The 25,130-nt window shown below is 33.8% G+C and overlaps 1 protein-coding gene across 1 annotated transcript in view; it reads left to right on the top strand.

Moving 5' to 3' along the window:
* LOC108917981 (unconventional myosin-XV) overlaps nucleotides 1–25,130 on the top strand; it is a 67,440-nt gene that overhangs the window by 28,586 nt on the left and 13,724 nt on the right. Inside the window, exons 11-12 of the mRNA XM_023457307.1 lie at nucleotides 5,597–6,051; nucleotides 7,592–7,825. Coding sequence (XP_023313075.1) covers nucleotides 5,597–6,051; nucleotides 7,592–7,825 — 689 coding nt within the window. The remainder of the gene's footprint in view (nucleotides 1–5,596; nucleotides 6,052–7,591; nucleotides 7,826–25,130) is intronic.

Here is a 25,130-nt window from a genome sequence, read left to right as displayed (position 1 = left end):
AAGTCCATCGGCTGGCGATGCCCTTGTTTATACATACATATTTATATATCCATTTATACTTTCCATTTCGTGATATCAGTACGTCGTTATCCTCTCGAATTTCTTCCTCTCCGTCATCATCTGAAATAAGGTTACTAAGTACCGCAAATTTATTTCTACGGGTAGCAGAACGATTAAAATGGTGCACTTCACAAAAATAAAAAGAAACGTTGATACTGATGTAACTGTTATCTTCATTTGATCGGTAATTTATTTTTATAATTTAGCGTAACAAGTAAATATAAAAGAAAATTTAACCTAACCTAACCTAACTTTATTTATACTGATAAAATTCTTCAGACAATTAAGTTAAATTAGTAAAGTTAGGTTAAATTTTTATTTATTTGATATATGGGGTGTGTGAGAAAGATTGGGAAATCTCGAAACTGAAGATACTGGTGGCCAAAATAAGTCGATTGAGCCAAATATGCGTTATACAATTGTTGTTGGTTTCAAAGATACAGGGCGTTCAATGTTTGAATTTTATTTTGAAATTTCTCAATAATTCTGAAAACTGTCAGAATGTGAACAAAAAAATTGGCACTATTACGTTTTTTGACATGATAAATAAGAATTTTTAACTAATTTTGGCTTTGCTTGTTTAGGGCGTCAGTTATGCCTTACTCCTTTGATAAATAGGGGAATTTTTTTTGGCTAGGATTACTGGCATTGTGTACATAAAAATGTTACATTTGTTCGTTTTCGATATCTTCCTTGGTTATCGAGATATTTGCATATACAAATTTCAATGCATTTCGTTTTGCGACTAGACAACCGTTAAAAGAGAAAATAACAAACAAAATAGAAAAAATTGGTTTAAGAAATATGTACTTAGGACTAAAAATTAATAATTATAGTCTTTCCCAAGTCAGTTGAACATGCATAAAAACGCCTAGCAATAAAATTTAATGAGTTTGATAGGCGTCTCTAAAAAAGTTTTCTGCTAAAGTTAAAAAATTATAATAATTTGTATACAATGCGTAGAAAATTTCTATTATATGTTCATTTGGCCAAAAACATATTTTAATTATTTATGTCCTCAAACAATTTTATTATATTGATGGTAAATTTCGTTTTGTTCTGTTTCAAAAGGTCTCCAAAATTCCATGTTGTAATAATATTAATAAACAAAATATCCCTCTTCCCTTTCTTTCTCCCTTTCGCAATTGTAATATGAATGATTAATAGAAGGTGCATATAATAAATTAAAATTACCTGATTCCCACCAAATTCCGAATTGCTGCACTGCACTGCTAGGCAATTTGTCAACAACTGAGATTTATTGGAGCTCCATCGTGCATAAACCACATATTAATGCGTGTTTATAAGGGAAGATCCTCTAATATATTGGGTAGTTGTTCTTGAAGAAACTATAAATATCTCTGGCCATTTAGTCTAGATGGTAATTCAACCGGTCCTGTTAAATGATGTGCAATTATGCCTGCCCATAAATTGATTTGATTAAAAGTTACTTAAAAACGAAATGCATTGAATTTGTATATGCAAATATCTCGATAACCTAGGGTGATATCGAAAACGAACAAGAGAGACTTTTTTCTTTCATATTTTCAATACACAATGTCCGTAATTCTAAAGGCAATAAAAAATTTCCTCTATTTATGAAAGGAATAGGGCATAACTGACACCCTATACAAGCAACGTTAAAATTCTTATTTGTCATGTCAAAAAACACTATAGTGTCAATTTTTTATTCATACTATGACAGCTTTCAAAATTATTGAGAAATTTCAAACTAAAATTCAAATATTGAACGCCCTGTATCTTTGAAACCAGCAACATATGGATAAGGCATATTTGGCTCAGTCGACTTATTTTGGCCAGCAGTATCTCCAGCTTCGAGATTTCCCAACCTTTCGCAGACACCCTGTATAAAAAAACTTAGTCTAACTTTATGTAGAAATCTAATATACTCGTACCTTGAGATAACTTACGTAGGTTCTAAGAATTGGGCTTAGAATTCATACAAACGGAACGTGTGGTTAATATTTGCTTTACCATTCCAAATTAGTTACATTTGCTTATATTTATATTAATTTTTTTTCATATCACGCGTCTTGCGTGATTGGGTAACTAGGCAGAGTAAACTTGCAGTACTTTGTAACCTTATGTATGAGACAAACGACTGAGAGAGGGACAGAAATTTTACATGAGGCGGTCGGATTAAATAAGAAATAATATACGAATAAATGCCTGTTTTGATTATTTTGCTTTAAAAAAGAAAAATGATGTTTTTTCAAAAATTAGGTTTGACCACGGAAATAACAGAGTTTTACACTATAGTAAATAATTACCTTGTCTTTTATTTTCTTTAAATAGTAAATATTTACATATTTTTTTATAAAAAAATCTGTTGCCTTCAGGGTCATATACATTTATTTTTTTTATCATGCGCTTACAGAAGTCAGTAACTACACTTAATTAATAATGCAGCAATTCACGCTGTTTTTGTTTAGAAAATGTGTAAAATCCTACACTAAATTTTCAAAAGTTAATACAAGTATGTCATTATTTTTAACAAAACGGCATTGAAATTTTGGTCACGAAACGCGGACATAAGTAGAGAAATCATGGTATGTGTTTCTAATAGACGAGCTTGAAATTCAATATACAGGGTGTTAGAAGTTTGACTGCCTTAATTTTAACAGACGATAGAATACATTAAAATAAACAAAAAAAAACCTTATATGATAGGGGTCCTAAACTCAACCATTTCCGAGAAAAAAATTATCAAAATCTCCGACTTGATGTACAAATGTTCGATTAATTAAGGAATATTGACATAACTGCGTGCATAGAACACCATAAAATACAATGTTCAACTTCTTTATGCTTAATTCTAAAAAATAATTAGCGTTGTAATAAATTTAAAATTCGATAAAATTCTTATCGAGCAATGTGACAACGGCGCGGCGGATAACACAAGGTAGTAAGCTGTCCAGCAATACGCAGTTCAGTTGGTATCTGGAACTGAACCGTATCTGAGTGTTTTTGCGTACCATTATTTCCTTTTCTTCAGATAGTGCGCGAAAATTGGATTCGATGGTGTCGTGCGTACTTCGAAAATGGTGGTGGACATTTTGAGCATATGTTGTAGTTTGTTTTGTACTTGTGCGTTTAAAAATTACTGAATTTTGCTTTTTTATAAGTACCTAAATTATTTTTAATACGTATGATTTTTTGGATGACATGAACCATTGCGTACTTGAATTACATATTTTTCAAATTCATAATTTGATTAAAAGTTAAATTCCTGTTTTAAAACATTCATAATTACTAAAATTCAAGCTAAAATTTAAGCACAACACTATCTTCGTACTACAAAATCGATACATTTTATTTTATTTAATAAAAAACTGGAAACAATTGTCTTGAAATTTACTAAATGTTTCACAATAATAGTTGTTTACATTTTTTCCATAGGACAAGTCTGTCGCGTGTATACGTGGTACTCCAGCTGTGTAGCGTTAGGTTAAGCGCTGTTGTCACGTTGTGATGAAACTCCCCAATATTAATACTCGCTGTATTTTGAAAACTGTAAATCTTACGCCCCTCTAATATACAACTTTTTTATTCATTTATGATTACTCTATCTCATGCTGAAATAACGGCAGTCAAACTTCGTACACCCTGTAGATTGAACCAGTTTCCACCTCTTTATTTTATTAATAATTATTAGAGATCGCAAATGTAAAGCCCAGTCTAGACGCTAGGTTTTGCGCAACGTTTTACCTGCGCAGTCATAAAACGGAATGAAAACGTTGCAAATCAAGAACGTCCACATGGTGCTGATGTCTGTATTTATTTACTCAGATTTCGCGGAATCGACCATGGAAGCGTTCAAACTTCAAAGTGGTCAAGACACTGACTTCTAAAAAGACAGTATTTTTTTCACTTTATATTACTGCGTGATTTGCGCGAGGAACCTGAAAATTGGCGAAACTACTACAGAATGGACCTAAACACATACAATCATTTATTGGAATTAGTAAAACCGCATATTATAAAAGAAAATACTTGTATGAGAATAATGTACTTGTCTGACTCTGATTTGAAGCTTCGCATCGATCAATTGATTCGATACGTATCTAGTGGCACCGTAATACCTGCCCTGTCGGACTAGCGTGCCGGTGAATAATCCAAGTTTTTTGCTGCATTTTATTGACGTTTGTGCTGATGACCCTTTGCTTGATAGAGCGCATGGCACGTGTTTTTGTGGCAATCAGTAGCGTTGTGTATCGTCGCTACCAAGTTTCCGATCTCTAGTAACTATCTTCATAACTTTTAAATCTAAATTGGTTTAGACGGTTTAAGATTAAGGATTAAAATAAATTAAGGATCTGAGACAGGAATATTCGTATTAATGTTGTTGTTACTGATAGGAAAAATGTTAAATGCATTTCCATAGGTACTTGAAAGTTACATATTTTGTTTCCTGTGCTTTCTCGGATATGTTAGGTTGATCACGGTTCACCTTACCCAACTCGACGCGCCGCCGCTGTAAATCTACCGGTTCCGCCACAGACCGCTGTGCGTTTTTTTTTAACTAAAATTAGATTTAATGCTTCGACTTGCTTAATCACCACAAATTACTCGCTGCTATTTAAAATGACTAACAATTTTATAATACAGGCGTAGATTTCGCGTTGGCTCGCATGCATATCAAAGAAAGTGAAACTCGGACCCCGTGTTTATAAATTTTTATAACGTCTAACTTGTTCGTTGTTAGTACGACCTCACAACTGGAGGCGTTACCGTCGTAGTCGTCCTTTACAGGTGATATTTCCGCGTGATTTTAATTGATGTTTCGCAACGTTCGTTTAGTTTACAAATATTCGGTTAGATTTCAAAAATGTATACTGTTTTTTTCTATTTTATCCTTATACAGTAAATAAAAACCAAGGTCCTCACACATTTTTTACTCTTGACTGAATTTAAACAACAAATTGATTCGCTTCGAGAAGTGTTTTTTCTTCTGATTAGAAATCAAGTATAGAAGTTGCCTATATGTCACGTTAAAAGAGAACAGAAAATAGAACCGGTTTTATTCCAATACATCTTTTTAAAACAATGGAAAGATATTATAAGATTTTACATAGCATTGGGTTAGTTCAATTGATATGAAATAGATGGCGCACCAGTAGAAATTTGTTTGTGATTTACCGGTTAAGCTATTTTTCGCGAACAACCATTATTATGCTTAGTTTGACATATTGGTTTTGAGTCGATGGACATAAGAATTTTGTATTACAAAATACACCATTACTTCTTGGAATAATTATTATAATAAAGATTGGCCCAGCAACTCAAAAACTTAAGGAAATTAAAACGAATTTCCTCAAATTGTATAATCTTTTAATTTATAAAATACAATTTTTCTCTGAGCAACCATTAGTTCGATCTTGTGATCATAAGAACTTCCGAATATTTTGGCATCTATACGAATATTATGGAGTTTCATTTTTTTATGTCATGGATATCCATTGAAAATTTTTAGATCTCCAGAAACTCAATGTTCTCTACGTCGGTTCTCTTCCAGTTCAAGAATGGCCGGAATTCATGCGCCCCATCCAAACGCCGCCCTCCAAATCCCCCATAACCACTCAGCCCCAGCAACCGGAGAAAGTCGAGTCCCCGAAGACGACCTCCAGGTTGCTGCCTCTCGGAGCGGCCGCTTGCATTACCTACAACAGAGTCTCGTGGATGCTCAGGGTGAGGAAAGAGGTCTTCTCGCCGTCGGAACCTCTGGGCCCGCCCACCGCCCTCCACTTGGTGTTCTGTCAGATAGTGGGAGACGTCTACGGTCTTACCCCCTGCCTCAGGCTGACCCAGAACGAAAAGAGGGCAGGAGTGAACATGCTGTCGGGGTACGGGGTGACGGCGGAAAACTTTAACAACTCCCACAGGGCCAATATAAAGAGGAACGTCGTCGAGTTGGCCAGGACTTGGCCGTTGTACTTCGCAAGGTTGTTTCCAGTGTCCGGAGCGGCGCAAGTAAGTAGAGTTCATTTCTTTTTTTTTTGTTCACCCTTTCTTCAATAGATCATCAAAATGTCCATTAAAAGCCAACTTAGTTGTAGTTGCTGATAAAAATGAAAAATGTATCAATTAAAATCATCTATTATTTTCTTTTTACCATCTTTCCGAAATGCAGCTTGTGTCTGCGTTCACATTTCTTTCAGTGTTCGTCAAAAATATTAAGTTTTCTTCGACATTCTTCCCTGAGTCGACATTTCCTTTGGATGTTTAAGAAATTTGTGCTGGGTATTTGCTTCTGGATTTATAAATCTACCAATCCTTTTCTTACCATTTAGAAAAAATCTATCGAAAATTTTTGAATTTCTTCAATCCATCATCAAAATATCCATTAAAAGCTAACACAGTTGTTGTTCCTTACAAAAATGCCAAATGTATCAGTTCAATGCATCTAAACATCTTTGGTAGAGCTACTTCTACTACTTCTACTACTTCTAGTGATTGGTCCTAATAAGGCCCATAGCACTGCGGCCTGATTAGGCCTATTGTGCGTCCCACTACTAGTCCTATTCAGCAAGTAGATTTGTCCTTTTTACAAAGTTCAAAAGCTTCCTTGCTGACACTTCTCTCAGTTCCTTGGGTTCCAAGTAGGGATATGCAGAGAAGTTTCATCCGCCGATTCACATCCTCGGCAGACCGGACTGTCTACAAGCTTTAGTTTATGTAGATGTTTTTTAAAGTGACAGTGTCCCGTTATGAGTCCTGTCACTCTCCTGAGCCGGATTCTGTTCAAGCTCAATAAATCATTTGCTCTTTCCTTCGAAGGATACTCCATAAGCTCCTTAGAATGTCTATGTCCTGGCCTTGAAGTCCAGTATTTCCTGTGTTCTGTCTCAGTCCATTTGCCCAGAGCCCGCCTGACCACACTGGGAGATGTGCCACAGAAGGGCTCTGGGCCAATGAACTCAGTTTCGGGTCCTTTCCTAGCAAGTTAATCTGCTTTATCATTTCCACAAATGCCTTTATGCCCTGGCACCCAACACAGTCTGACTTTATTGTTGGTGGCCAGTTCAGTCAGCATTTGTAAACAATCCCACACTTGTTTTTCTTCTCACTCTACTTGGTAGAGCTACTTTTTTAATCTACCAATCTTGTTTGAGTTTCACCAATGTTTCATCAAGATTTCCAAACAATGATGGTACAATTCAACACCAATCAGCTGGTCCTTTCACTCTATCAGTTAAAAGCATCTCAACATCTGTTGTAACTCTCAAAAGTGCAACCACGTTTCCTTCAGTGATCTTCAAAGAAAGTTTCCTTCGAAATTTATCTTCTATATCGCCCCTATTTTTATTTTTTTACGGGCATATGGTTAGCTTTTCTTTCTACATTCATACATTTCCGAAACGTTTTCAATGTTTCTTCATTTATCAGTCTCCTTTGGGTTTCTCCAATGCATCTTCAAAATCATTAACACCAACAAGATGTCTCGTATAAAAATATCAAACGCCAAAATTTAAACCTTTGCTGTATCTCACGATCCTCTCTTTTTTTTCAGCTCTCCGAAGTGCAGCTTGTGGCGGTGTCCCATTGGGGCGTACACCTTGTCAGACGCGAGCAAAACCACCTCCAGGTCATCAGATCCTTCTCCCTGGGCGAGATAGGATCCTGCGCCGCCCCCAGACCCACCAGCGTCAGCCTGGACAGTCCCCAGGGTCGACTTAGCCTGCACACCCCCAGGGCGCAGCAGCTGTCGGAGATGGTGACCAAGTTCTGCGCGGAACAGAGAAAGGTAGGTGGAAGTAGAGTTGGCGTAGCTATAAAGATCACGATTTAGTCTTGAATAAGACTTATTCAGGGGATTCACAACGCATTCAAAAAATATTTGGGAAGAGATGCGTCGTGGAAAATGGAGTCAATATCGTAAAAAAAAAATCTGTAAAATCCTTATAGTTCTCGAGAAAAAAAATTGTTGAAGTTGTAGTATTTTCAATCCTTACATCGTTGGGCTAGTGTAGTCTCTAGCGTCATTCGCTTTGTGCGCTGTGCGCAATGCTCTCTCTCTACGTGGCGTGGCCCTAGGCGATTCTAAAATCCGATTTTAATATTAACAATTTTGCGATAGTGTTTACATTAATTTTTCAAGTGTCTAAAATGAGTTACGTGTATAGCAACTCGGATATTGTTTTAATTTATGATGAAGCAAGACAACATTTGTGTTATGTTATAACATATTTGAAGAAAATTGGAAGAAACTAACCTGAGGCATTGGAATGGTTGAATAAAACGTTGAGAGTAATTACAACAGTACAGTAAAAGTGAATTAAGTTGGTGTGAAGGAAGTTTGAATGGAAATAAAGTTAACAAACATAAAAATTACGCCATATAATAAAAATACCCAGTAGTGCAGCTGTAAGATCGGATTTGTTCTATACATTTAACTTTTAATCTGTCTTTTAACTGATGGGATCCCAACTCAACAAAATTGTTTCACAAAGATGACATTTTGTTACTATTGAAGGGGATAGTTTGAACTAGATATTTAAAAAATATATGTTTCGGCCCGTATAAATGCCTAAAGGACATTAAAAGAAAACGAAGTGATAAACTCTAGTTATAAGTGACCTTCAAAAATGAAGTTGAAAGAAAAAAGTTAAAAAAATTGATATAACGGCCCAGTAAAGGAAATGAAGTTGTCATAAGTGAATTTCAAAAGTAGATACTTGTCAGTAATGCTTAAAAAATTTCTGTGAACCACAATACAGTGACATCTTGGCAGTGAAAAATTGTCTTGATTCTAGAAAACCAGACATATCTTTCACTGCAACTGTGTTTCAGCTAGAGTCTGACATTTGCTAGTAATTTAAAGACGTCATTAAGAAATTTAACTCAAATAATAAAAATATCCAGTACGACAGCACCGATAGTATCTCCAAAGTCGTTTTACAAAGACGACATTTTATTATTAGTTCGAGCAAGTAATTCTAAAATTTATTTAGATGTAGCGGCCCGTATGAATGCCTAAAAGACAATGACAATAAACCCGTGTTTTGGCAGGTTCCGTTACCGCACTATTTTATTTATTCAAGTGACAAGCTGTAATTATTTTTGGCCTTTTGAGAAAAATTGAGGAAATTAAAGTGCAGAAGTGATTGAGGAAACATTAAAAAATTATAATAATGGCGCAATTAATGAAAATGACGTAGACATAACAGAATTTCGAATGAAAATAAACTAAAATATCGTCAGAGGAGTACAATTTCATAATTTTCAAGATTTTTAATACTAATCAGCAGTACTTAAGAAATTTTCTATGAACTAGTCACGGACCCACCTACAGCTGATTTATTATTAACTTTATAAGTATTAAAATTTAGGTCTAAGAAACTGACATGGATTTTAGTTCTCATATGCGTCGTTTTCCGGTCCTAGAATTCAAATTTCCCGCTACCAATGACGTCACTGTAAAGCCAAACCTGCGCGTCCTTGATTTTTTTTTTTGTATTTAACGCGTCGTCGTGGCTGCAAATAAATCAGCATCGTTAGAAACCTACCGCACTAATTTTCTAATGGCTGTTTTCCGATGCGAACCGTTACAAAATGTTAATAATTAACGGACATAAAAAAACCACCGTTCCGGCAATTTTGCATTTCCCGACGCGGGCAAAATGCAAATAAAGAGCGCTCGAACGCGATCAATTAATGCTCTGACAATTAGAGTATAAAATGAGAAATAGCCTTTATTATGGTTGTTAGCATCTTGACATACATAGAGCGTATTATCTGCTTAAAAATTATAAAAAAAAATGTATGCGAGCTCATCAATTACACAGTTATTTCTTTACAGTCCGCGGATCTGGTTGTTAAGTGACTCGTTTTATTTAATGGAATCACGAAAGTGTGCGCTGAACCCATTTGCCGTTTGCTATTAAATTTTAAGTACGTCGTATATCGTAAATTGTTTTTTTTTAATGAGTTAATGGAGTGATTTGGCCAGTTTGTCGTGGAAACAATATAATTTACTCCATAGATGCAAATTGAAAAGAAAAAGAGGTGCCGTTAAAGCAATTTTCAATATTACTTTGTATTTTATATGGGTATATTCGACTGAAAAGGAAAGAAATCAAAAAGAGTTCCTCAGGGTTCAGCACTGGGCCTCTATTGGTTCGTCTTGTATACGTTCAATGAAAATTTCAAATGTTCGTCGATTTTCTACGAAAATTTGTATATATTGTACCTTCTTCTGTACCTAGTCTTTCCGAAGTCAGTTGAACATGTATAAAAACGCCTAGCAATAAAATTTAATGTTTGATCTGCGTCCCTAAAAAAAGTTTTCTGCTAAAGGTGAAAAATAATAATAATTTATATGTAATGTGTAGAAAATTTCTATTATATGTTCATTTGGCCAACAACATATTTTAATTATTTATGCCCTGAAACAATTTTATTATATTGATGGTAAATTTTGGTTGTGACGTATCAAAAAACATTTACATTTTCATTAAAATATATTACTGCTCGGCATTGCTGCACTGCACTGCTATGCAATTTGTCAACAACTGAAATTTATGGCCGGTCGCCCTGTGCGGCTGCGTTTGTGCGCCGTTTGTCCGCGCATTCTTCAACTGGGCGTGTACATTTCTGCCACCTACACGTTTAGTTTGACCAGACCTGCATATGGGTATGGCTAAATAAATATGGGAACAAGTTTTTCAAATGTTTCAATGCCGAGTTGCTGCGTAGCGACCGAACCTGGTACATACTGCCCAGCTCTTTAGTTTTCAATTGAAATCGGAAAGACCGTAAAATTTATTTTAGTAAAAAAAGCAGTATACATTTTTGTGGACTTGTTGTTTGACAGATTTTTAATACAAAAATGGAAAACAAGGCATTTTTTTCGTGTGACGTAGCAATATTAAAATATTCGAGTATTAAGGATATACTTGTGCATTGAATTTTGTCAAATTTCTGGGAACCTCTCTCTTCTTTCTCTATTTCTCTCCCCGCCCCTCTCTATTTATCTCTCCCCCCTCTCTTTCTTATAGTGCCTGATTTTTCAAAACTCCTTCCTTTTCTGGCACCATATTTTGATTTTTTGCCACCCGCATATTTTAACGACCTTTCTAATTTTCTGCTCGCAGTATTTCGAGCGAAAGCCGGCCCTGCCCCTAGCCTCTGATTAAAACTACGGCTCCTGCAACGCCGGTTTCCGCTTCGATTCCTGCAGGCGATTTCCCGGTTTGCTTATTTGTGAATGGTTTGTTGTGGTTTTATTAGCGCTTTATATCATTCTCAAGAAAAAAATCGTTTAGTTACCGCATGTGTTCGACGCGATTAGCTGTATTAGATTTTGATGTTTCTTTTTTGCTGCTAATATATCCAGCATCTGCCGGGGCAAATTAAAACTCGATTTGGCGCATTTTAAAAAGTAATAATTAGATGCACTGGCAACTTTTACATTGCAGCCGTTTTATTCTTCCGGCTTTTTCTTGATGCATGGAAAATATGTCTGGGTTTTTATATTTGTATTTAAATTTTAAAGATCCCCCACTTCATTTTTTGCCGTTTTGACATGATTTCGCAGGAATTCAACGCGATTTCTTTCGCACAAGAGTGAAATTTATAAGGTTCTTCTCAGCGACAAAAAGAGAAATCACGTATGCGTAGACGGATCCTAGTTTAATCGCGATCTTATTCAATTTGTACCGTTAAGTATGCGTAAGCAACGCTATAGTATACACGGTGTTCCATGTTAAATAACGCATTGCAATATCTTCTTATTGAAAGAAATACCTTTTTGACAAAAATTGTAGACTTCTGATGGGAACATTCGATGGTCACCTTGACCTTTGCACAAAGGTCAACCGTAAAGGTAATTTGATGGTCAACTTGGATTTTTAGATATAATAAATATGTATATTTCTAATACTGGATCAAAGTAACCCTAAAGGGTTATTTAGGGTCACATAAGGTTCGGAATAAGATTTTGCGATAATTTTCGGGACAACAAGAGTTTGATGGGATCATACGATGATGACCATAAAACTTTCAACCAGAATCCTTCTTCGTAAGTGCTTCCCGAAAATTAAAACGATTTTGCAAAATTTCGAATTTTTCCGGATATCTCCGAAACTACCCGGAATTTTAAAACTTTCTAAACGGCATGGTGTTAGGTATAAAAAAACTTTTTCCTAATTTGAGCCACCTGTTATCGTTTCCTATATCGTTTTCATTTAAATAAGATCCACTTCTTATTTGTGGAAGGGCGAAATGGGCGTTGACTATTAGACGCCTTCATTATAGCCATCCTTGTCTATCACATGGATTTCTATGGCTTACTTTATCGCTCTCACGTAACTTCTGATAGACCATCGGTACTTTCCTACACTGTATTATACGGCAACCAAGCTCATTTTTCTTGATTATTAATTAAAAAAAAGTTAGAATAGGTCATGTTAAGTTTTTTTGTTACGTAAAACGTACGAAAAACCCTAAATCGTGAAAATCTTATTAGTTCAGACGGTATCTGTTTCAAAAAGTCCATATTTGGGTGAATCATATATCCACGGAGATTTTTGGTTTTCGGCTTTCAAATATCAATAGAAATGAAAATTTTTCTATGCGCATAAAAAACGTGGGCTTAACTTAAAATTTGTATTAAGTCATTATTTGAGGTTATAAACAGATTTGATAAATAATGATACTTCTCTCTTGGGTATTTTCGTGTTTTTTAATGTCTCATTTTTTCGAGGAGCAGAACTTTTTATAAAGAGTGACATTTTTCGATACAGTCAAAAACAAAAGAGTTTCTCCTCTTGTCAACTCCATCCGTGGACACACTGTATATACATTATTAATGAACTTTATTGTATTGTACTTAAATTCTCAAGTTTTTACTAAATTATTTTATTAATAAAGTAAAAAAAATCAAAATATCTTATTTTTTGCTTTCTTTAAAATTGCTTATTAACGATTTTTTGCATAAAATTTTCCTTTTACATTTTTTAAATAAGTCATTTCGATGAGAAATTCAATTCTCTACAAAATTTTTCCTATGAACTATACCGAAATTTTGCTTCGTTTTCGTGCTATATTTAAAAAAACTGCAAAAGTGCATTTTCACCCCTATCTTCAATTTCAACCCCCTAATTTAAAGCACCCCGCGGTTTTTTCATTTTTAATGACCCGTCGAACAAGTCATGTGATGAAAATCCTTGAACATCTTATTTTCTTCCTTTTTTGCAAAAAATGAGAATTAAAACGTATAAGGGTTAACGCGACGAAAATTGAAAAATTGACTAAGTTTGAGCGGCCATATATCAGTCAATTTTCATCCAAAAATACTCCACAACCTCCCCCTTTTGAAGGAAATTGTATCTACTTTTTCTGTGAAGCAATGCCTATACCTATCTCTGCTCAGAAAAAAGTTGTTTGCATAAAAGTAGAAAAAAACAAAAAATTGAATTTTTTGCATTTTTTTGTTAAATTGTTTTTAATATATTTTGCAGTAAATAAATTTTTTAATTAAGCTATTTCGATAGAAAATCTCATTATCTACAAAATTTTTCCTATGAAATACCCTCAAATTTTGCTTCGTTTTCGAGATTTACTCAAAAAACCATAAGGGTTGCATTTTCACCCCTATTTTCAATTTCCACCCTCTAATTTAATAGCACTCCGCGGTTTTTTCTTTTTGAATAACCATTTGAACGATTCATGCAATAAAAAACCCTCAACGTTGTAGTTCCTTAATACCCTGCTTTTTAATCAGTAGCCTATACAGGGTGTTTCTAAATTAGGGTTCTGCTGCGTTTATAACTCATTAAAATAAGCCAAAAAGTTCATATTAACATATGCCCTAAAACGCACCCTTAGGAAGTTATACGCCCTTAAAAGGGCTCAAACAAAACTGGTTTTTTCAAATAAATTGCAGTTATGAAGGATCCGTTCATTTAATAAATAATTTAGGACATAAACTAAGACTATTTAAATTTAGAGTTACACTTACTAATTAAAGAACTAATTGCCGTGGTAAACAGATTTTTGTAATTTTTGGCCTAATAACTTAAAGAGCAGAGTTATTTTCAAACTCAATTTACTCGAAAACCACTGGAAATATCGATTTGGACAAAGATAATATTTTTTACATAAAATTGCTAAGATTTTATAAATCTGTAGAGAAAATTGTAGAAAAATTGAAATAAAAAAAATTACGGGCCGAAAACCCCCTTTACCAACCTAAATGGGACGCATATGATTTGCATGTCGAAAAACGGAGTAGCTCATGTTATTTAACGTAAAAAGTTATGTAAAACCCATAAATTTTTTTCTATTTATTTGCGACCGTTTTGTCAATAACAGAAAAAAAAACAGTTTTGTTTGAGCCCTTTTAAGGGCTTATTTTAATGAGTTATAAACGCAGGAGAAGTTTGACCCTATTTTAGAAACACCCTGTATAACAAACGCAAATCCGCGAATTTTCGCGTCATCCCAGTCAACGACTTTCTCGTCGACTTTTCGGAAAACGACATAAGCGCATAGCTCGACGATTCAACCAAACAGTCCTCTAACGAACCATGTCGCGTACCATCCAACAAACCACCTGTTACATGTCGAGCTGTCCCACATCGTACCGCTGGCTGACCATCAGTGGGTCACCGCGACTATTGGAGCTCATCTAGTCGCCCGAGAGCGATGCTCACTTGTCCCGGCTCGCCGCGGCACACCACACTCGATCGTTCTTCGCGGTGCAGTGCGACGGTGCCCCGTTTGGATACGCGCGGATATTAGTACCATGATCTTCCAGATATTCTAGTACCAGTGTGGAAAAATGCATAAAAACAAGTGGTCGCAACTCGCGTACGAGAAGAACTTATCCGAGAATTTCACGGCTACGTCCCTGGACAGTTTGGCCAACTCCTCGAATCAATCGGAGAGCCTTAGCGACGATTCTCACGATTCGGACTCCGGGGCCGATACCAAATCGAAAAATTCTTTCACGGTGAAGTGTGAGGTGTACTCCCAGAACGCCTGCGGTAGCGTTAGGTCCTGGACGAGGTCGGAGAGCAGCAGTTCGGACCGCGCGTACGACTATGTCGAGGAGAAGAAGCCCGGCGATAAGCGAGTGGACTCGGCTCTGGCCCGCATGGAGACTATTCCAGAGGAGCACGAGCCCAAAGTCTCGGTGAAGGCCATCCTGGCTAGGTTCGAGAATTTGAAGGGTGACAGTAAGGACTGCAACAATAACTATAGTCACGTTAGTAAAGGTGGCAAAGTGGTAAAGGAAGTTAGTGCAGGGGCGGCTTCTGCTTGTTCTTCGGCTAGCAGCAAGAGCAGCAGCAGCAGCAGCGCCAGCAGTAGCAAAAGTAACGGGGTTCATGAGAAGGAAGAGAAAAAAGCGAAGAAGGAGGCGAAAGCTGTTAAAGAGGTAACAAAATAATAGTTGGTCCTAACTAACGGATACTATCGTTATCCTATGACAATACTTTTATGCCAAACTTAATAAAATTACACAAAAATTTTCAAAAAAATCGATTTACTTCTATTTTACACGATGGACCGTAAAATCAAATGGTTTACAATTTGTTACAAGTTTCTATGGCATGTAACATATTTTTTCCACTCATTTGCGCTCAAGTAAGGATTTTCCCAAGGCCTAATCGATGCGAAAGTGAAATTTTTTCTCTTAAAATAAAAATCCTATTTTTTGAAAACCGTTATTTTACATTTTAATTGTTTTCTAAGTGTCCAATGCACTTTACTTAACCGGAACAAGACTTTTTTGTTTTAGAACAAAAAATTCTTTCGTGCACCTGTTACTTGTTAATGTAATTGGATAAATTCCTTGAAAATACGATTATTCAATTTGGAAATGTGTTTGTTTGAATCAACAACCATTGTTTTGTTCTCTGAGTATGTGTCTTGCTGCCAAAAATTTTATGATAACATAGATACACAAAAAGAAATTTTCATTTACTCTTCAACAAAATATATTTTTACCCCCTGTATTTTAACCATCTGAAGATGATGGAACCTTCAGAAATGCTCCATCTCGTCAGGATTTATTTCTAACTTCAAAAAATTGCTCAAAATCAGTGGAAATCTCGATTTTCTGTTAAAATAGTTAAGGTTTTGAAATTAAAGATAATATGAAGCAACCTGTAATTACTTTAAAAACTCATGTACTTATTTGAAAAAATTAACACTATTAATTATGACAATACCTACAAGAAATGTTTAGTGATTACACAGGCATACAACATTTTTTTTATTGATATACATTGTAACAGAGTATAATACCCCCCTGTATTTTGACCCCCCTAAGACGATGCAACCATCAGAAATGTTCTCTAACCTCAAATAATAGCTCCAGATCAGTGGAAATCCCGATTTTTTTGTTAAAATAGTTAAAACTTTGAAAATAAAGGGTCAAAATAAAAAACTTTTTCTACTTGCACTTTTTTCTCTGAAATGCCTCTTTGTGTAGTTACAGGCATTTTAATAATGCTCAAAATTGGCTAAAAATCGCTGTAATTCCTCAAGGAGGCATTTTAGAAGAAATACTGTGAAAATAAAAAGTTTTTATTGTGACTCTATTAACACGTCTATGTATTTTAATTTCAAAATGTTAACTAATTTAACAAAAAATCGAGACTTGCACTGATTCTGAGCTATTTTCTGAGGTTAGGGAAAAATCCTGATGTGATAGAGCATTTCTAATGGCTCCATCGTCTTCAGCAGGTCATAATACAAGGGGGTATCATGCTCTGGCAAAATGAAATAAAAAAAAATAAAATTGTGTGTCATATTTATTAGTTTTAATTGTGTTCCAATATACCAATTTTTAAAGATATTATTTAAAGTTGTTTGATACTGTCTTACATATTTTTGAAGAATAATACTGCACCTTCTTCTGCTTTCGAAACTTCAAGAGGCAAATATTCTTCACCACTTCATTCGTACTTAAAACTTGAGTCGTAACATTTAACAGTATTCTTTTCTTAAAATATTCACGGAATTTTTCAATCTGGCAGGTCTAACAAATGTGTCGGCCAGAACCAGATGACTATTGACACTGTATTTTTGGTTCGATGCATATACGTCAAATTAATTTATAGCAAATGCCAACAATTTCACGTCCATTTGCGCCAGTTTTAATAATAATTCGAAGCAGTTTTCGAAAAACTGTTGCATTATTGAATGATAATAAAATTCTTGATGCTTCGTAACCTCAAAAATAACTATTTCGTCATAAATTGAAAATCTTATTGTGTTTCGTCTTAAGAGACGAAAATAAAAATGTCGAATTTATGATTTTCTTGATTAAAAAGTTAGGTAATATAAATTTGGGTAAATCTTCTCATCAATTAACTTGATTTCAACTAATCATGTTTTCTGTATACCTAAAAATATTTAAAAAAAGCTAACGTGAAGTGATAACTTGTCATCTTCTATGTGGCAGCGGCAACTTTATTATAAAGTGCATGTGCTGCTATGTAAAACCAACTAAAAAATCATTAATAATTTGCCGAACATAAAATACAAATAAACACATTTTGTTCTTTGACAAAAATTCGAAAAATGCTTTGTTTCCGAGATATTTATAATTTAATGTGAAAAAGTGACGAAATCGACAAACTTTCGGAATTTTTTTTCTCAAAAACTACTGAACAGAGTTTAATTCTAAAAAAAAGCATAATAAGCGGAAGATATTCTACTTTAAGATATATTTTTTTGGTATAGGTCAATTATTTTATTGAAGGTCTAAAGCGAGTAAAAAAAAACAGTCTACAAATAGTGAAATTGTAACTCTAGATCCATTGACACGTGGATGGAAAATCGAAAATGGTTGTTTGAATTTTAATTATTTCGAAGGAGAAACTGCTTAGATATGCTGCAAAAATATTTTTGTTCATGTAGTGGAAAATGTTCTACGAAAAATTGTAACTGTTTGTCTGTTTGTCATCGAACCTGGAATGCTGTGCAGTCTGTGCGTGCTCAGGTGAATGTCAGAATTTTCCATCCGAAATTGATGATGAAACGCTTATTTCAACTCAAGAACTTGTCGAAAATAACGAAAAACTTATAATTTAAAAATTAAATAAAAAAGAAATTAATATACTTTTATTGCTCTTAATGTTTTTGTAAAATAAAAATAAAATAATTATCTTATACAAAAAATTATCCAATAACTTTTTTATTTTTCGAGACCGCTAGGTCAATTATTATTATTAGGTTAATTTTACGATTTAAAAAGCTTATTTAGTTTAGATTTGGTATAACTTTCAAGTCATTTTAGCCATTTACAAAACCAAAAATCGAATATTTAAATTTTACTAATTATTTGCAAAAACCTTACTCCGGCTACAAAACCAAACAAAATGATCTTTTGAACATTTGTACTGTTAACGTATATCGATTAAAAAAAAATCATAATAATGTTTATTGTAAATATAATCTAATCCAAGATATTGTAAAAAGAAAATTTATCATAATTTTCTTTAAAAGACTTTTTTTACTCGCTTTAGAACTTCAATAAAATGATTGACCTATACTAAAAAAATATAGCTTAAAGTAGAAAATCTGCCGATTATTATGCTTTTTTTAAAATTAAAATCTGTTCAGTAGTTTTTGAGAAAAAAAATCCGAAAGTTTGTTGATTTCGTAACTTTTTTCACATTAAATTGTAAATATCTCGGAAACGAAGTATTTTTCGAATTTTTGTCAAAGAACAAATGGTGTTTATTTTACAATAAAAAAGCCATTCGACGAGTAATTTTTTTATAACTTTTTTGTTTATAACAATTGACTGACCACGCCGAAAAATATAAAAAAAAAATAAGTAAACTATCAGAAAAATACACTATAAAATAAAAAAAATTTCATGCTGTAGGTTTTTGTTTGTTTTTTAGGGGTGAACCGCTCGCCTAGTAATTGATACATTAGAAAACCGAATTGGGCATTGTGCAATAGTTAATGGGGGCCACTTTGAACATTCGCTGTAATAAAATAAAAAGTAGTACTAAATTATTGTCAGTAAGAAGTATTTTCCTGTAAAAAATATTAAAGAACCTGTTTTATTCATTGAATCTTCGACTTCGTTGCCAAAGTTTTTGTTCAAACTATTCCTTGCAACAAAGTATAGGCCTTTAAAGAAGGTATCGGTTTCATTTTAATCTAAATACCAATCTACTCATCAAATAATCAAGAAGAAGGTCTTCTACTTTTCCTAAACTAATATCCACGCTTTTTTAAAGACTTAACTGCCTTGAATATATAAATATACAGTTACATATGGAAATATCAAATCTATTCCATTTCCGTCAAAGCTTGCCTCGTTTCCAATGCATCTTTTCTCCGCCAGCCTCATAATTAAAACAAAACAGAATTTTAGCGCCAAACCGAGGAACGTAAAAGCGATTGCGTAACGTCGCTTTAGCTCCTATCACGGCCAACTAGTTGCTACATCGACAACGCCGCAGGATAACATCTTTCAAAAAATCACGAGAAACTAACATTACCAGCCTTAATTTAAACTTTTATGGTCAGTAGTTTTCTAGATCGAATGCTAACGACGGGAAATATGGAATTTAATAAGATGCCAATTGTTTTAATTACGCTAATTAAAAGCGTGTAGTTCCTTGTGTCCAGCCTCGAGGTAATTGTACCGCGTTAACCGCGTTTCAAAAAAATTGATACCATTTCTTCTGATTGAGAACCGAGCTTTCTCGCGGAAGATAACTCACGTGTGTGTTTTAGTCTAATAAGTTTGGATGATTTATCGTCATCTGCGGCGTGACCCGCATGCCCAATTATTGCTTTTTAAGAGATATTTTGCCGCATGAACGTAGTTACTTGTTAAAATCTTGAACTGACAATGCTGCATCACAATGAACTACTCCAAAGTTGATTTTCTCGCGAAAGGCTAATCCGATTTTGCATCTTTCTTTTTTTAGTTAAGTATGTTTATACAGAGTGTTTCTGAAAATGCTGCATACAACTTAAGTCAAACTAAATGTCAATTGTTTTCATGATGCAGCTTCTCAAAGTCATTTTTTTTTAATACTTTAAAAATGGCACCCTTTATTCAAGTCGCCAAGTGTAACAAACACTAAAACAGTAAAAAAGGTTGTCCTCGATTTTCGCCAATACATTTTCTAAAGCTTTTTAGAAAATACCTCCTACCTCGGTGAAAAATCCCCGCTGAAAAAAACCCCTTTGTATTATTGTCAATTATTGGAGCTCTTCAGTTTTTATCGGCGTGGTATTGCTTTAAATGGCCCCAGAAAAAATAATCCATAGAATTTAAATCTGGCGATCGAGTTGCCCAGATTGAGGCCTGTTTCGATCTGTCCGTCAATGAAGAAATGTCGCATTGAGATATTCGCGGACAGCTACATTCAAATGTGGAGGTGTTCCGTCTTGAAACATACACATGTTTGTTCATACGGTCAAAGGACTATCTTCTAAACAGACAAAATCAGTAAACAACATGAGGTTAATCATTTGTTTTTCAAGATACGACGGCACATTTCTAATCGCCCTGGTCGATCATCTTTGTTTTGGACATGAAATAAAAACATCTGTTCCTCGCGAAGAACTCACCTGCTTCAACATCAATTTTTCTAGACTAGTTATGGAGTTCTCTACAATCATGAATCATGTTATAAGAACTCTTTCTTCCTGCTCCACAGTCTTAACAATCTTGAAGCGTTCTATATTTTCTTTAAAACCTTGGAAAGTTCTTTGAAAAAAAAAACACAACTTCTGTGAATCCGTATTTGAGAATTTGTGGGCCATTTTTTTTATTAAAAATGTACTGATGAAATTTATTAGGAATACCGTTGATTTAAAATTAACTTGACGAAGAAAATATGTGATTTGATATTAATTAAAGGATAATAATAGTAATAATAATAGTTTACTTATCTTGAAAACAATGATATTTTGAAAAAACATTTTCTTGTGTATTTTAAAAACATTCTGGATAGGTTAAAAAAAATCCTTACAGCCAATCATTAGTGAAAAAGTTGGCATTCCTATCGTGGTCTATATTAGTGATGTGTTAATTTTGATGCGAAGCTCTATTTTAGCCTTTAGACTTTTATTTTTCGAGAATTTATATTGTTTTATATCAATCTCGCCTTGTGTTGTCATTATCTTGAAAAAATTGTTCTTTTTTCATAACACCGAGTCTTTAGCGTTTATTACAAATCGAACTTGAAAAAATAGTACCGTTTTTCCTCAACGTTCGATTTAAGTAACAAATGAAATAATTTCTAGCAAAAAACTGGTTATTCCATATCACAGACCCCATGTTATTGTTGCTACTACACATTTCCAACTTTTTTTTAATCAAAATTGGAAAGTAATCGGTTAATACGAGAGAAATTTCGAACACCGTGTTGCGGTTTGTTTCATTGCGAACAACAATTATAATTACGTCTAGGCAGGCCGGATACCGATTAATAACATGTTTATCTCTTTTTGTTGATCGTTGTCGAAAACAGCGCCGACATCCGGATTTGCCCAACTCAAAGTCATAACTGCAGAATCGCAATTTTATGGGAAATATAAAATGACAACGCTTTGTTTAGACCCTGATTTAAAATAATTACGCTACGCCTCTGTCTAAAATTAACTATTAACGCATATCACTGTTTACTTCTTAGCTTAGATAACAGGAATCGATTTTTCGTTGGAAGAAATCAACTTTAAAAGAAAACATTGTAATTGTTTTATTAAAAATCCACGTACGTATAAATCTGTGTTTATGTGTGACAGTAAATGAAAACGGGAACAATTTTACTTCTCACATATATCCAGAGAAGAGATAGAACAATTAAACAGTATTCTCCCACGTTATTTTCGCTTGCAGAAACCATCATAAACAAGTTTTTAATTATCTGTAGAGTTGTCAAGAGCTGGACTAACATTTTTAAGCTTTTTTTATGTAGGTTTATTGTTATTCTTAGCGATTACCTGATTCCTCGTCCCCGATGACTTGTTGGTGGATATCAAACGCAGTAGGCTTGTGCTTTAGGACCGTAAGGATATTATTTCATCACTTGTCATCCTATTAGTACGGTAGTCGTTACTGTAGTAAAAATTTTGTTTGTACCGGTTCAAATCAAGGCATGTACATAAATTCTTTGTCTTTGGTAAGTTTAGAGGTTATAGTTGTAGTCAAATAAAATGTTAGTTGTCCTTGATTTCCTGAAAAATAGAGGTCTTTTCCATGTAGTTCGTAACGCGTGTGACGTCACATCACTCGACGGCTTGGTTAAACGCTGTAGCTGTCTGTTGTCTTAAGTTGTGGTATAGTTTTTTACCTATTTATTGGTTGTTGATTTTCAATCTGTGAAAAAAAAAGAAATAAATAAAAATAATGAATGTAAGAAGTTTTTGTGCAAAAAGAATCAAAGATTACTTATTTTTATTAACTATTTTTGCTTGATAATCAGATTGGGATAAGTTACAATGTCACATATCCCTTTCCCTTTTCTGAAAAACGTTTTGAATGTTACTTATTCACGTATTCTCCGAAATTTTTTATTTGTGGCATAATTTTGTTTTTTCCCTTTTTTGTTGGGTATTTTGCGACCTCTGAGAAAAATAAAATATGAATTAATAAACCCCTGCACCAAAATAACTGATCCTTTTGATGTAAGAGTTTACATTTTTTCACAGCTGGCACACCCCAATAAATAACCAAAAAAACCTATTCACGTCTTTCACTTGGGGTCAATTTAAAGTACCTTTACAGATGTTATTCTCACAAATAAACTAAAAAAACGTCTTTTTCTTCTTCTGATTAATTCACATAATGACCTTATTTCCTTCTTAGATCAGGATCTACAATTATAGTTATTGTTTCGAAAAATCTATCTTTTTTCGTTATCAAAATTTACAAAAACATTTATTTTTTTAAATAGGTATGATCATAACGTATAAATGTGGGTTTGACAGTTTAAATTTGTCTTTCCGACCTCAATTAAAACACAGCCGCACTGGGCGACTGGGCCATAAATTTCAGTTGTTGACAAATTGTCTAGCAGTGCAGTGCAGCAATGCGAAATTTGGTGTGATTCAGATAATTTTAATTTATTATAGGTATCTTCTATTATAATTGCGAAAGGGAGAAATAATAGGGATATTTCGTTTACTAATATTAATACAACATGGCATTTTGGAGACCTTTTGAAACGGAACAAAACGAAATACCGCCAGACGTTGATGAAACATATTTAGAGTTTAAAATGAATATTTACGTGGTCAATATCAGCGTCTTATTTTAAATATTTACGATTGTTTAAAAATGAAAGAAAATGAAAAATCAGATAATGAAATTATAAATATAATTCACAAATTAACTAAAATTTCAGTGTCCACAATTATTCGTGTCATTAAACAATTTATAATTTATATAAAGAAAAAATATTTTGTAGGCCAAATGAACATAGAAATTTTCTACAGATTATATACAAATTATTATTATTGTTTACCTTTAGCAGAAAACTTTTTTAGGGACGCCTATGAAACTAATTCAATTTTATTGCTAGGCGTTGTTATACATGTTCAACTGACTTTCGGAAAGACTATACCCATCCAACTTTATAGGCTAGCTACTAACGAGTGGTATAACGTCACAGCATTTGCGTGCTCCTTTTAATTATTCCTTTGAGGGAGAAGTTGTTGAAAAAAAATCACTAAATGTATGTGTTTTTGAATATGAATTAAAAAATATATACCTGTATGCTAAATGAACCCATTATGTATAGGTAGGTGGGTGTTACATCAATTATTTTGAATGTATTATAAGAAAATGACTAACAAATAGATTTTAAAAGGAACGATGATGCCTTGTAGTTTGTATTTAACTCTACTGTTGTTTAAAATGGGATGGAAGTCAGTAAACATTCAGATTGTTTTGTGTGCACTTCTCATTAGACTTTGTATGGAAATATTCAACATATTTTGAGTGATTTGACCTGTATTTTGGGGAAAATGTTTATAAAATGGGTAAGTGAATGTCAAAAATATTTATATACAAATCATTTTGTCGAAATTTTGTCAATAAAGAGAAATGTCGTGTAAAGGAAACTTTGAATAAGAGTTTTAGTTCTTCTGTTTGATACAAAACAAACTTGTTTTTGGTTTAGAAACAGTCGAAGTATTAGTTGTGCTTGGTGTTAATTTATAAATTATGAAAAACATTCAAATGTATTTCCATTTTTCCCTGTTCTTAGTCTTTTCCCATATTCTCGACCAATATAAACTTGAAAAAAAGCAATTAAAAACATCAAAGTGTTGGATTTTCTGTTTCTAACTGGTCTCTATTTTCCATTTTCGCATCGTCACAAGAAGCGTCGAGCTAAAAAATATTATTTACTTCGAATAAATCCTATAGTCCAATCCTATCATGCGAGTACAAAGTCCTGCGTATTTTTTCTGACGCAATTGGGACAAAAACACTGAGGTTCCGCCTTTTATTGATAATAATAAAACAGGATACTGCGAATTACCGACTAATAACAGGTAATAATACATAAAAAAACATACAGTTATGCAATTTACCTATGAACTGTCATCAAACTGCGTGATAGGTGGCTACCTTCAACCTCCGTTGAGCATTGGTTAAAAAAAATGTTTATCATTGACATAAATTGCTGCGTAGCTGGCGGCGTTTAGACCTGGTGGATATTTTACGCTTTTCCTCGATTCTATCGTGTTTCTTCTCTGCGAATTTTGCTTTCACTTTCACGAAGCAGAGCTAATAATTCATAAACGGTCCAAAAAAAGGGAAAGTGTCGCGATTTAAAATCGATTATGCTGGAGATTATTATACCTATAAAGAGAATGTAATAGAATGACATCACAGCGATCAGTTTGCTATAAAAATGTATCAGCGAGAACACATTTCAAATATACAAATGCAAAAGAGGTTGTTCAAAATGAAAATGTGTAAGATTGCAGAATTTTGATGTATTAGACCTTGCTTTTTGATAAGTTCCTTCATTTTTCAATAAATTTGATTTATTTAATAACAATAAAAACATACAAACCTATAAATATATATATATATGTTAGTTGTCCTT

This window comes from Anoplophora glabripennis, unplaced genomic scaffold (assembly GCF_000390285.2).
Source record: "Anoplophora glabripennis isolate ALB-LARVAE unplaced genomic scaffold, Agla_2.0 scaffold90, whole genome shotgun sequence".
Classification (NCBI taxonomy): Eukaryota; Metazoa; Arthropoda; class Insecta; order Coleoptera; family Cerambycidae; genus Anoplophora; species Anoplophora glabripennis.
This window is presented reverse-complemented; position numbering and strand designations above follow the sequence as displayed.